This window comes from Hermetia illucens, chromosome 3 (genome assembly GCF_905115235.1).
Source record: "Hermetia illucens chromosome 3, iHerIll2.2.curated.20191125, whole genome shotgun sequence".
NCBI lineage: Eukaryota > Metazoa > Arthropoda > Insecta > Diptera > Stratiomyidae > Hermetia > Hermetia illucens.
The window spans coordinates 15,898,768-15,912,709 of record NC_051851.1 but is presented as its reverse complement, the minus strand read 5'-3'; the positions used below and the strand labels follow the sequence as shown (position 1 = coordinate 15,912,709).

The following is a 13,942-nucleotide window of genomic DNA, read 5'->3' as shown; positions in this document are numbered from 1 at the left end:
CGCCGGAGCACGACCGTCCCACCGAACTACATCAGTAGTATCTCTGGAAGTCTGCATGAAAAAATCTTGGTGCGTTCGTCCTTCCGTGGATCAATCCTGGTTTGTCATTGTTCAAGTTCTCAATGAGAGTTCTATGAAAACACGCGCGGGACGATGATGAAAACAAAGTCGTGAGTTAATTATGGCATAAAAAGAAGTAGAATAGTTGCGATTTAACGGGTGTGTTTCTTACTATTTTTCAACGAAACAGACCTCGGGGACAGGGCTGACGAGAAGGGAGGGGAAGTGGGGCTTAGGTTATTATAGGAGGCCCGGAGTTCCGTATTCACCCGAGCTAAAATTTTCCATATGGTCCTGCTCACGTATGGGAATATCGATCGATGCGTTCACTGGGAGCAGCGCATTGCTAGGGAGGGCGTCAGGACCTTAAATTTATTTGGTTAAAACGGAAGGAAAGTTTACGTAAGGTCCATATTGATGTCAACGGCCAATGTCCGTCAATTCGGTCTGTGCTTTGAAAATATCACCTAGGAACCTTCCCAATAATGTATGCATCACAGATTAGACCGGTAGTGATCGAACTATATGTATGGAGCCGCTTTTGCCAGCTAAGATGAACACTGTTTGTGCATAGAGTTGATACGCTCCTCTAAGTCCTATTGCCATAAGTTCTGGAATAGGCCCAAATGGTTGCCGATGACCAGAAAAAACCCAAAGAAGCGCCGTTTATTGCTAGCTTTCCTTAGAATTGGAAAAAGTCGTATGAATACCTTACAATGACCAGGATCAGTTTTGACACTAACATTTGCTAGTTCTTAGTGAATAACATATCTTAACACTTTAAATAGGATTGTTCGTACAGCGATCGCCAGACAATTTTATTCCAGCTAGAGAGGGAAACTAGCATGATGAGCAGCAGCATAATGAGGAGCAGACTTCTGTGGAGGGGTGTTGACAAATCGGGTATCTGCGTACACAGAGCTTTCTTCAGAACAAACTTAATGGTAAAATAAAGCACATTTCCGAGTAATAGCCTAATCTTGCTGAGGTCATCATCGGGCAAAATTATTGCTTGAACTGTAATGGGTTATTAGTTTATCTGAGAATACCTGGATGAGAAAAATGTCTCAAATTTGGACAACTGAAACCAAATCGGAAGGTTCCTGTTGCTTTGTCGACAGCTACTGTTTGATTTTCTGGTTCCGGTGCGGATCCACGTATCAGTTAAGGACGCGTCAAGTTTTGTTAAATGATACGTGATGAATCGAAGTGTTCCAAGGACTCTCCACTCCTCCCCCACCACTAAAATTCACAGCTTGGCTAACAAAGAGGCAAACGGACGGGGGTCGAAGGAACACTTCGGCGGAGCTTCAATATTTGTGCGCGGACCATAGCGGTCAATTTTGCCAACTTTTTTTTAGGTTTTAGGAAGGCTCTCCCCCTTTGGTCGTCTCTAGATGGGTCAGGATGGTCTTTAAGCCATTGACTAATCACATTTTTCATCGCAATTCTTCTCTAACTCCATTGAAAATACCTTTAAAAACCTATGGCGCTTCAGAGTTGAAAATTTATCCTTAACCATCTGACACTTTAATTTTGCATTACCAATTCACCAAACTTTGAGAAATTTCCTAGTGCCGTCCATTTCAAAGTAAAAGGTCCTGAATGCACACACCTTCGTACTATGAAACGGGTTATATAACTCATCCAAAGAAGACTTCCTTCGGCTATAAATTCTACGAACACAATTTGTTTTCATTAATTCAACAAAAGAAAAACTTTCTCGCCCGGTTTGTTACTAAATATAATTCTATGGCAAATTTACGAGCAATCTAATTTAAACCAGTAAACAAGCGCCCCTTCTTCATTAAATCTTTCTCTTACATACTTACAGTGTTCCCAAGAAAATTAGACTTTATGGTCGTAAATTGCAGATGGTACTCTCATTAATTAGAAGAAATTATTACAGGAGGAAGTAAAGCCAAGTAACGTATGATTTTGTGAATGTTATTTGGACTTTAATTGAAATCAGGGGGTTGTTTGAATTATTCTGGTTAGCAAATCTGTACCCTTGTGGAATGTCTATCTGATTATTTAACTTATGGTATTTAGATACATAGTATGACCAGTTGATCTATATTTGAGAATGACCTACTAGCACGTTACTGCAATTAAGGACTCAAAGGATTTGAAACCTTTAAGGATTAAAATATAGTGTAATGGAAAGTATATTAAAATATTGAAATTAAATCATCAAATTGACTTGTACCGTCAACATGCAATTGAACGCGTTTGTGCTGGCTCGGAATTATGGAACTAGGTCTTTTTGACACTTCAGTCCATCTGACGCAATTAATAAAATTTCCCATTTTCTTGATTCAGTGGGTTAGGATCGTACCAGAATCTGAAATACAATACGGCGAATATCACAGGAATCTATTGAAAAGCACACGTGAAGCTAAAATTTCGAAAGACTAGAACAAAATACCGACTTCACCGTGCCCATGAGGTAGGTAGGTAGGTATCAGTGGCCGCTCCGAGGAGCCCAATTAGCGCTTTGGTGCGTGGTTTTGATGTCAAAAAACTCCTAAGACCGTGACTGTTGTTATGGGAACAGGGAAACAGAGTCCAGCCGGCTCGGATCTTCAGAGCCAGCCCGTAGCATTCACGAAGGAAAGCAGCTCTCCGACCCTATAGCTAGAAATCTCTCTGAGGTCCCCAAAGAATGGTTTACCCAGTGTCCGCAGTCTGACTCTAGCCAGAGTTGGGCAATCGCAGAGAAAGTGCATGAGGGTTTCCCTTGCTTCTCCGCAGCTTCGGCAATGCGAGTTGTAGGGTAAGCCGAGCCTAGCGGCATGGTCCCCTATGGGCCAGTGCCCTGTGCAGACCGCCGTAATCTTGAATGCATTTGCACGCGTCTGGCACAGGAGCTCTCGTGATGAGGCTATGTTATAAGCGGGCCAAATTCTCCTTGACTTGGCACTGCTTGTAAGCCCTCGCCATCTCAGGCCCGCGGCTGCTAGGCAGTGCGAGTAGACTCCGCCCCCGACAGCTGCCAATGGAACACCGACTGTATTCGCCGAGGGACTGTCAAGAGGAGAGCCTTGCCTGGCCAATCCGTCAGCCCGCTCATTCCCCTCTATGTTCCTATGGCCGGGAACTCAGAGGAGAGTGACCTTGAGCGTGCCACCCAGATGGTTGAGCGCGTCTCTGCACTGCCCCACCAGCCGGGAAGATGTCGTCGTTGAGTACAAGGCCTTGATGGCCGCTTGGCTGTTGGTCAGAATGGCTATGTAACGCTTGGGGCTCGAATCACGCTCCAGCCATCGACAGTCTTCCAATATCGCCAGTACTTCCGCCTGGAATACACTGCTGAAACCTGGGAGACCATACGACTTGGATACACCGTGTATTCGAAAAAACCCCCGCGCCCGCTCCATAGGCCATCTTTGATCCGTCCATAAAGAATACCGTGTCATAGTCTTGCAACACGACGCCGGTCTTCCACTTTGCCCTGGTTGTAAGGTCCACAGCAAAGTTTCTCGTGAAGTTCAGCTTGCGTGTGACATAGTCCGTGGGGGATGCCCAGATTTCTCGAGGTATTTCATCTAGGATGTTGCTGTGGCCGTAGGACTTCGCTGTCCAGCATCCGGACTCACGTAGTCTGACGGCACTGCATGCTGCAACATATTTGATGTGGAGGTCTAGGGGGAGGGGATGCAGGAGTACATTGAGAGCATCTGCCGGGCAGGACTTCAGAGCCCCAGAAGCACCTGCACACGCGGTTCTTTGAATCCTATTAAGTTTCGTTCTATTGTATTTCTTCTTCAAAACCTGCCACCATACAATAGAGCCGTACGTCAGCGGTGTACATCCAGAGAACCATTCTCGGTCGGAGACCCCATTTCTTTGCAAAGGTTCTCTTACAGGCATAGAAGGCTATACAGGCCTTCTTAACCCTCAGTTCTATGTTCAAGCTCCAATGTAGCTTAGGACCCAGGATTACACCCAGATACTTTACATTAGAGGAAAGAACCAATCTTTGTTCATTCAGCCATGGTAGATGGAATTCAGGTATCCTTGTCTTGGTGGTGAACAACATCAGTTGCGTTTTGGTTGGGTTTATGCTGAGCCCGCATCTTGCGGCCCACAGGCACACCTTTCGCGCCCATAGAGCTTTGGAAATCCGTGACCCAAGTGTCGCAATCAATGTCAAATCAAAGATCCACATTGCATTGCATGAAATCTTCCTGAACCCTAACTCAGTTTAGGTTAGTGGAGGAGCCGCAGTTCCAAACACTCTGATTTTTTGTTAGGCACATTGTACTATCCCTAAAAATCGTCTATTCAATGGCCTCTCGTCTGCGGCGTTTGCCGGCTTTTACGAATCTAGGAAAACCTTTCGCGTAGAGTTTCATTAAAGAAAACCGCGCCGAGCTATCTTCGTTTGAGATCTGCAGCTGCATATAAAGTGCATGGCCATCTACTCCGATCCCTCTAACTGACTCCCATATAGTAGTTTAAGGAGCAGTGTTCCCCATCTTAGGGTTTCCATATCCTATTTCTCACGGTACACTTAAAATGCCTCCCTAGCGGCCTTGGGCTAGAGACTACACACACAAGGATCATCAGATTTGATATCCCAGGTTTGGAAGATCCAAGAGATCCAAGAGCAAACTAACAACTGGGGAATTTGAGGAATTTTTGTAGAATTCAAAAACCTAGGAGACCCATTCGACGTAGTACCTAGATTCGAGGAGATATAAACAGAAGATGTCAATTAAACTAGCTTACTTGGAGTACTTCGAAACCCCTTAAGAAGTCGCTATAGCGATAGGGGGAAGTGAGGAAGTTTTAGAAACAATTCGTTGAAAATTGGACCCGGGACCGAATGGTCAGGAAAACTACAGGTATTTTTGGTCGATTTTTACCGCATGTCTTGTAGAAAGAGAATTCCTCGATCGGACGCTGTAAAGGTTGATCCTGAGGCAGGTCAAAATTAGGTGACTCTTTCTCACATAGAGAGGAAAATACCTAATGGTCTGCTTCCTACCTTCCTGCAGACAAGAAAAGAGATCATTCCGGCAAGCGATTTGGATTTCATAAGGCAAAATCAACTGTCGGCTAAGTCTGCAATAGAAGAAGGCAAGTGCTGCGGAACAGTAACTCGCTAATCTCGGTCAATTGGGACGAAATCATCGAGGTTCCAGCCAAACAACAGGCTTAGGAGATATTGTACGGATTGTTGTCAAGACTGTTTTGCTATGCAGAGGATGGACAGAAAATATTCCCAATAACGTCTAGTTTGCCATCAGGGTTTCTCGTGGGTTTCTTACAGTGGCTGGGTGGAGTATTGAGGATGTCTTCGAAATTAGAGCAGTGCATGTCGTAATGGAAGGCTCCAGTTGAAATTTAATTTGTGATGATGTGGTTTACATCATAAATGGAAATTGGGTATGAGAAGTAGCCCTAATCTGCAAGCCGGAAAGGTAACAGCAATGAAGACTTAAGTTGACGAGCATATAATTTACTCATAACCAGGGAACTGTGTTAGGGGCTCTGTCCCCGAGGGTACACCCGTTCCTGACTATTGCGGCCCGCTCCCTTGCACACGATGCGCTGGTGAGTTTTCCATTCTCTGTGGATATAAATTAATTAAAATAAATCGACGAAACAACAGGGAAGGAGGAAGGGCTGAGTCTGTTTGGGTGCAGCACAAAAATGCATTGTTCACCGCAGCAATCAGCGAAAGAGGCAGCGAGGGTTGACATACTCAATGTGACACCGGGGCGCCCAAGTAAAGAGGAAGCCTTATCAAGTGACTTGACTGACCGTGCGGAGATGGCAACTCCAATACCTTGTAGTGTCCCTGTTCCGAAAGAAAGCCCAGTCAGAATCGCTAGTCCTGAGCAGATGGATTCGGATACAAATCGAGTGTAAGTGTAGTCGATCGTCATAGCTATAGCCGAAGAGTAAAGACTCATCAGGAAATGCGCAGTAGTGGAGAAGCGGATGCGGTCGGCAACGTTCCTCCAGAGGAACGTCAGCAAAGGCGTCAAAAACGGGCTGATAGAACTGGATGAACTATTGGACCGCATCTCCTCTTATAGGCGAACGTGGAGAGCAGCGGAAGACGATTGGAGAGCAGAAATAGGAGCACTCCGCGTTGAGAACGCTGTTTGCGTCAAACAAACCGCAGATAGCTCACTGCAAAGCGAACTGGGAAAAAGCGGAAAGAGGACGACGTGCCTGAAGGAAACTTTATCGAAGTAGTTACTAGGGCCCAAAAAAAGAAGAAGAAGAAGGAAAAAGGGAAACAAATAACTACCCCGCTAGGGACACGTCTGTCCAAAAACAAGGAGGCTGCAAACCAAAAGCCAGGAGCAGAAAAGTCGAGGAAGCGAAGCAGGACTAGATTGTCGGCTCTGCTCATTAAGCCGACAGAAAGCAAGACATTTCCGGAAGTCCCTAGTGAAATCCGCTACAGGATGAAACCCGAAGACAATGGGAGAGAGTCTTCCATACGGAAAACGAGGAGTGGCGGAGTCCTCGTCGCACTGAGCCGAAGACGACTAGCAAGAGTACGTTCTGCGAAGCGGTCAAGGGGTTATTGGGGGAGAAGGCTCTTGTTTCCAGTCTAGAGCCTCTAGAAATCCGGGGATCTTGACTGCCTCACAGAAAAGGTCGAAGTGGGGGAGGCATGAATATCCAGAGGTAACCAATGTCTGGATGTATCACCTTTGTAAATGCTCGGTGCCAAAAGCTCCCCGTGGTGGAAGTCCCCGAGCAATATGCGAGGAAAGTATTTAGCAGCGGGTGAATCAAAATTGGATGGGTAGTATGCAGGGTAGGAATGCGGATAGTCTCCACCAAGTGCTACAAGTATTTGGACTATGGACACAAAAAGTGTAACAGGTCTTTTCAGAATCTATCCAACCGAAAAATCTGAAAAAAAATCACAGCGGTGTATTTAAACGATATCAAGGCCTCAAAATACATCCCGTTCCAAAAAGTGGACAAATCAAGTTAATAATAGTATGTTAGCATATTTTACAAATTTTTCAAACGCTTCATCTTCAATAGGCTTGTACAAGTCACAGAAAAGGAGGGCGGCCTCTCAGACAGGCAGTTCTGATTTCGCAAGGTAAGATCCACTGTCAATGCGATCATTGCGGTGGCAGAAATAGCGGAAAAAGCAATTTAGACCAATAAATCTTGCGCAGCAATTACTCTCGACGTGAAGAATGCCTTCAATATGGCAAAATAGAGCAAAATAATTTCCACTTTAGTCAAATTGGACGCTGGTGCGCAAAGTCATGGAATTTCTCCGGGAGAGGCTATTGCGCTACGATTGGGGCGATACGCACTAGATGTACAAAACTACCAGCGGGGTTCCAAAAGGATCAGTCCTCTCGTGTGGATAATAATGTATTATATAATGGAATTTTAAAGTTGCAACTGATCAAAGGAGTGACAATCATTGGCAGATATTGGCAGATATTGATCGAGGTAGTCACAAACTAGGCAATTTTTTAAAAAAGGTATTGGCTAGAGAAAGCTGGTCTGACACTCGTAGAGCATAATACCGAGTAGTTTTGATTACCAAGCGAAGGAAACAAACGTCGATAAAGGGGGGATTAACGACTACATCACACACAGTCGCAACCAAAGCTTAAATACTTAGAAGTCATGGTTGACCAATCAATGAAATTCAAGTCCCATCTTGAAAATTTAGCAACGAAAGCTTCTGGGGTGTCTACATGGTTGGCAAGAATGTTACAAATATAGGTGACCCTAGGCAAAGCCGTCGGCTCCATATCTCGAGAGTTGTCTTTATGCAGCTCCAGTCTGGGTATCGTCTTTTAAGTTGGAAGCAAATAGAAGAAAAATCGCAGCCCCATACCGATTGAGTGCATTGAGAACATCGTGCGCTTAGCGTACAACATCAGACGAAGCAGCCTGCATGATAGCAGGTGTGGTCTCTAACGACATCTTGGCGAACGAGGATCGACGTTTCTATGACCCATCATATGCAATTGGCGAGTCCTATACCTATGGTCGGAAATTAACACGAAGTGAATTTTGGAATGGCAAAAAAAAGGAATGATTCACCCAAAAGACGCTGGACGTTAAGGATTATTCCATCTGCTTCGAAATGAATCAAACAAAGGGACAGTGAGGTTAGTTACCACCTCACTCGATTCGTAAGCGGACACGAAAGGAACCGTGCATACCGTTATCATTTCGGGCGTATTGCCCGACATGCGTGATAATTCCGGAGGATGCGAAACATGTTGCTTTTAACTGTCCATGGCTCTCCGCACACAGAGCGGAGACGGAAATTGAAGCCGGGGTACGGTTGCCATTCGAAAATATCGTGGACCACATGCTAGCCTTTGAAAAATTAATGAAGAAGGAGCTCAGAAGGAAGGTTGCAAATAAGCCAGAGTAGGCTTCGAACCTTTCCATCTTCCTATGCATAAAAAAAGGCAGACAGATAGACAGACAGACATCGACTGGTACTTCTGCCTAAGCCTGGTAAACCTCCAGGTGAATCATCCTCATACACACTCATCTGTCTTCTGGACACTGTCTTTTTTTGTTTTTTTATGAATGGAGGTGGAAATCTTACAAAGACACTGCTGCGCCAGGTTGCAGCAGCGTGTGGGATTCCCACCCACTAAAACCACCAACACTTTCTCCTTTTTCCTTCCCCGCGGGACTGCCGCAAAGCATTACTTCGCGGGGTGGACTGCGCTTTACGCGACCACGCCTTCCGTTCTTCGCGTCCTCCTTTCGCGCTCCGCTCTTCCAAGTTCCTCCTGTATTCGTTTGATTGCGGTGTTCACCGCACACCAGTTTCCCCCCGATTTCAACATTTCCCCGACGATGTTCTGCGGGCTTAGGGTGGTTTTCAGGGAGTCTTCCAGACTCCTCCTTTCTGAGAGAAATCGTGGACAGTGGAACATAACATGCTCCGTGTCCTGAGGTGTGCAACCACATTCAGGACACAAGGGAGAATCATCCAGCCTGAATTGATGCAGGTACTTCCTGTAACCGCCATGTCCTGACAGGAATTGCGTCAGATGGTAGTTAATCTCACCGTGTCGTCGCTGGATCCACTCCTCAATACGGGGAATCAAAGTGTGGGTCCAGCGACCCCTCTGCGAGTCATCCCACCGTTTCTGCCACTTCGCCAGCGACTCTCGCCTTGCCGTCTTTCGGTATTCTGCATCCTTTTCAAGAGGATTCATTTTCCTTGTCTCGTACAGGCAGCGTGTCTCACTTGCCAGAATGTCTATCGGGATCATTCCCGCAATAACACACGCTGCCTCGCCTGATATTGTTCTGAAGGCGCTGCACACCCTTAGCGCCACTAAGCGGTAAGTCATATTCACTCTCCTACGATTACTCTCACACACTAGTGCTTCCTCCCAAACTGGTGCTGCGTATAATAGTGTGGAGCGAACCACTCCGGCCACAAATAATCTGCGGCTGTACCTTGGACCTCCAATGTTAGGCATCATCCGCGCTAATGATACGCTGGTATTTGCCGCTTTCTCACAGGCATAGTCCAGATGTCCCTTGAAATTGATTTTAGCGTCAATCATCACCCCTAGGTATTTGATAACCGGTTTCGAAGTGATGACGTGACCACCAACGCGAATATTAACCGTATTCCTCTTCCTACGACTGGTAATCAAGACCGCCTCCGTCTTTTGTTCCGCAAGGTCAAGCTGAACCATCTCCAGCCACGCTTTTATGGCGCTAATGGTTTCATAAGCGTACATTTCAACGTCTTCAGGTTGTTTCGCGACGACAACCATAGCTAGATCATCTGCGAAACCGATTATCGTGGCCTCCTTTGGCACTGGAAGGACAAGGACCCCATTGTACATGACGTTCCACAGGAGAGGACCCAACACTGAGCTCTGTGGTACTCCTGCGGTGACGGTGTACTGCTTGGATCCCTCATCCGTGTCGTACCACAGTGTCCTCTCCGAAAGGAAACTGCTGAGGAGCTTAGTCAAGTAACTAGGGACACCCATTTTAGCCAGTGAACTTTTTATCCACTCCCAGCTTGCGGAATTGAACGCATTTTTGATGTCCAACGTCACTACGGCACAGCATTTTTTAGACGACATCGCGTCTCGAGCCAGCTTCAAAACAACGTCTACGGCGTCGATCGTTGAGTGGGCCTGACGAAATCCAAATTGTCGCTCCGATAGTCCATCCTTATATTCGATGATAGGGAGCAGTCTGTTGTAGATGACCCTTTCGAGCATTTTTCCTGCCGTGTCGATAAGGCAAATCGGTCGGTATGATGATGGTGTCCTGGGTGTTTATTCGGTTTCGGGAGCAAAACCAGTTTTTGCCTCTTCCACCGGTCGGGGAAAACTCCTTCTATCATGCATGTTTCAAACACGCTGATAAACCAGTCGCGTCTGGTGTTAACAGCGAGTTAAAGGGCTCTATTGGGAACAGCATCCAGACCGGGTGCTTTGTTATCACCAATTCTCCGGCAAATTTGCGTAAGTTCCTCCTCAGTTACCGCAGGTATGGTGTAGACGTCCAGTGCTCGCTTGTGTTGTTTGCGCTCCCCTTTATCCGGGGGGAAGAGCGCCGTCACGATATCGAGCAAAAGATGCGGGCAGGTCAATTGTGGTGTTCGTCCTCTCATCTTCTTCATAACTATTCTGTACGCTGTTCCCCAGGGGCTTTGGTCTGCCTCTGTGCAAAGTTTCTTGAAGCATTCTCGCTTGCTGGTCCATATAGCCTGCTTAAGCCTACCTCAAAGGTTCACATATGCTAGCCGTTTCTCGTCGAAGTCTGGTCTTGCTCTAGATCGTTGGCAGATCCTTCTAGCCCCAAAACATGCATCCCGTAACACCGCGATCTCTTCATTCCACCAATAGTTTGAGCGCCTTTTTGCGAGAGCTCGTCGCCTCGGCATAGCAGCGTCGCATGCTCTCGTTATGCGTCCCATCATTTGTCCTACCTTTTCCGTAGTCGCACCACCGGGACTTTGGCCTCCCAATAGCATCTCTATGAATGCATCCTCCTCAAGCCCTTTCACGGATCAACCCCGGTTTCCAGCCTCACGGGAACACGCATCGACGCATGGCCCATATTCGATCTGGAGGAAAATCGCCTGGTGGTCGCTATGAGTATAATGCTCACTGACAAGCTATGTCATTCTCCTCGCCAATGTGGTACTCACGTATGTCAGATCGACTATTGAGCCCGACCCTGTCCCACGAAAAGTGGAAACGTTTCCTGTGTTGGCAAGCACCAAATCTAGCTCCGCGAAAGCCTCGAGTAGGGTACGGCCCCTGGTGTTCGTAGTGCGACTGCCCCAATCCACGGCCCACGCGTTGAAATCACCAGCTATGATCTTGGGGTTTCGACTTCTTGCATCCGAGATTAGCCTACCTATCATTCCTTTGAATTCTGTTATCGTCGCGCTTGGTGGAGCATAGCAACTATATATATAGATACCAGCTATTTTTGCCCTGACGAATCCAACTTCTGGAAACTCCATCACTTCTTGAATGGCCTGATTTCCACACGCCCATATTTCCGCTTTGCCAGTTTCATCTGTAGTCCAGACACCGTTCTTATTGTTGCGATAAGGCTCGCTGATTATGGCAGCTTCGATTCCCTTCTCATAGATGGTCTGCGAGAGAAGGTCTTGCGCTGCCTCGCAGTGGTTGAGGTTGATTTGTATCAACCTCATTTTTTTTCTATATTCAAGGCTCGCCTAAACACTGGACATCTGCTGCTGCCTGCAACGTGCCGACAGTCGACGCCCTTTTTTTCCTTGCAGAGCATGCATTCAGGCTCAGCCTTGCACTCCCTGAACATATGGCCTTCTCCCCCACATTTTCTACAACATTTTGACCTGTCACAGTCACCGGTGCATTTCGCCGCTATGTGGCCGAATTCCAGGCATCTAAAGCGGCGCTTGAGGGACACCTGCTCCCTGAGTCGGCAAACGACCCAACCTATTTTTACTTTCCCAGCCGCCAGCAGTTTGAACGCTGCTTCAGTTGGTAAGCTTATGGTTGCCGTTTGCGTGCCTCCGTATGCCTTCCTCAGTCCCCTGATTGCGGAATCTTGCAAGCCAAGTTGTCCGAACTGCTTTTCTAAGGCGTCGCGGATATCCTCCTTGGTCGTGATTTCGTCAATGTCCTTATATTCTATGACAATTTCCTGCTTTTTGGCCCGTACTTGAGCTTCTTCCCCTAAGGACTTCTCCACCTTGCCGAGGAAATTTTCCACCGTTTTGCCTGGACACTGTCTGGAAAATGCTAGAGCGGGTAATCTATAATAGATTATTCCCGGTTGTTGACACTTGCAGAGGAAAAAACGGAAGCGGTACTCATCACGGCCTTGAAATACTTGGGAGTGGTGATATACAGAAAGCTCAGTTATAGGCAACACGTGCAGTATGTTTGCTATAAATTATCCACTGCAAGTATGACCCTGGCGAGGATTATGCCGAACGTGGGAGGGCCACGTTATACCTCTAGGTTGCTTATAGCCAGGGTGGTGACCTCAAACATGCTCTATGCGATGCCAGTTTAAAGGAAGGATATCAGTTAATGCTAACTAACTGAGTGCAATCTACAGGAGGATAGCCCTCAGGGTATGCTCTGCCTTCATGACTGCGCTAGATGATACAGCATTAATCATCTCAAGAATTATGCCGATTGACATCTTGGCAGATGAGATGGCGAACATATGCCATGCGAAGCCAATCTCTCCCTTATCGCAGACGTAGAAGGCTAAGAGGGAGAGATCCATAAATATATAGCAAGAGCGGTGGACACGCTCGGCAAAGGTTCGGTGGGTTCACAGGTTCACCCCAGCCATCAAGGAGTGGTTGCAGAGAAGACACGGTGAGATTAATGATAATCTCATCTAGTTTCTTACGGGGCGTGGAGGATAACACTCGAATTTCATATAATTTGCATAAAGCTGATAGATAGATAGCAAGGAACTACCCAATTTCAAAATAATTTATTTTCTTGTCTGGAATAATAATTCTTTCTTAGTTTTTTTCAAAATGTGAACGTAATAAATTCCTTGTAGAACTCTGAGCTGCTCTGCAGGCACAAAGAAATTTGAATATTGACTTAAGTACCACCACTTCTATTCATATCTCGATTTCGAAGTTCTCACCAGATAAGTTTTTATTGTAGTCATGAATTGAACATTCAAAAATCAACTTGGCAAGGAGCAACTAAAATCTAAAATGAAAACTTACCTTGAATTCTTTACTCTCCTTTATTCGTAATTGTGCACGAACAACATCGCCTGCCTTTGGTCGTCCAAGCAAAGCCATCTTATCCTCTTCCGTTAAATCTTCAGGCGCTTTTGCCTCGGCAGCCTGAATTAAAGCCGCTAATTCGTCGTCTTTATAAGTTTAGTGAAGCGAAGATAAAGATCAAGTTTGAAGGTCAATTGTTGAAGAGGTCATGGCACAAAGAACGTTGGATATCATGAAAAGAAAAAAAAAATAAGAGAAAAAAATTAAGAACTGTAAAGGACATCATCTATCTTACAGATAAATATGTATTCGTATATACAGAATGGCAAAAGAACAGCAAATGGGTTAGAAAAGCGTGGTGAGATTAGTGTACTATAAACATATGTATCTTTGTATATGTACATAGCATAGTTTTGAATAGTCGTTGAGAAATGAAGATTGATAAAACGACAGGTACTGAGTTTGAACAAAATTAACACAAAGATTAAAGATGAGGCATTAATATCGCTGTTGATCAAATCTACACACTTATCTCATTCTTAATATGTAATGAAGAGCGTATAAATGCAACAATGAAACATCCTTTATCGCTAAAATATTAGATACTAAATGTATCTAAGTTTCCAAGCATGTGTATGCATGTGTATGTATCAGGCCAATGTCATAATT

The 13,942-nt window shown here is 45.7% G+C and overlaps 1 protein-coding gene across 6 annotated transcripts in view; it reads right to left on the bottom strand.

The window, feature by feature from the left end:
• Window positions 1-13,942, bottom strand: part of LOC119650953 (sodium/calcium exchanger 1-like) — a 540,060-nt gene that overhangs the window by 80,134 nt on the left and 445,984 nt on the right. For 4 of the 6 annotated variants that reach the window (XM_038054189.1, XM_038054190.1, XM_038054192.1 and 1 more), the window contains exon 3: window positions 13,271-13,419. In XM_038054189.1, the coding sequence (XP_037910117.1) occupies window positions 13,271-13,419 (149 nt within the window). The remainder of the gene's footprint in view (window positions 1-13,270; window positions 13,420-13,942) is intronic. The other 2 variants (XM_038054191.1, XM_038054194.1) reach the window with 1 other exon arrangement.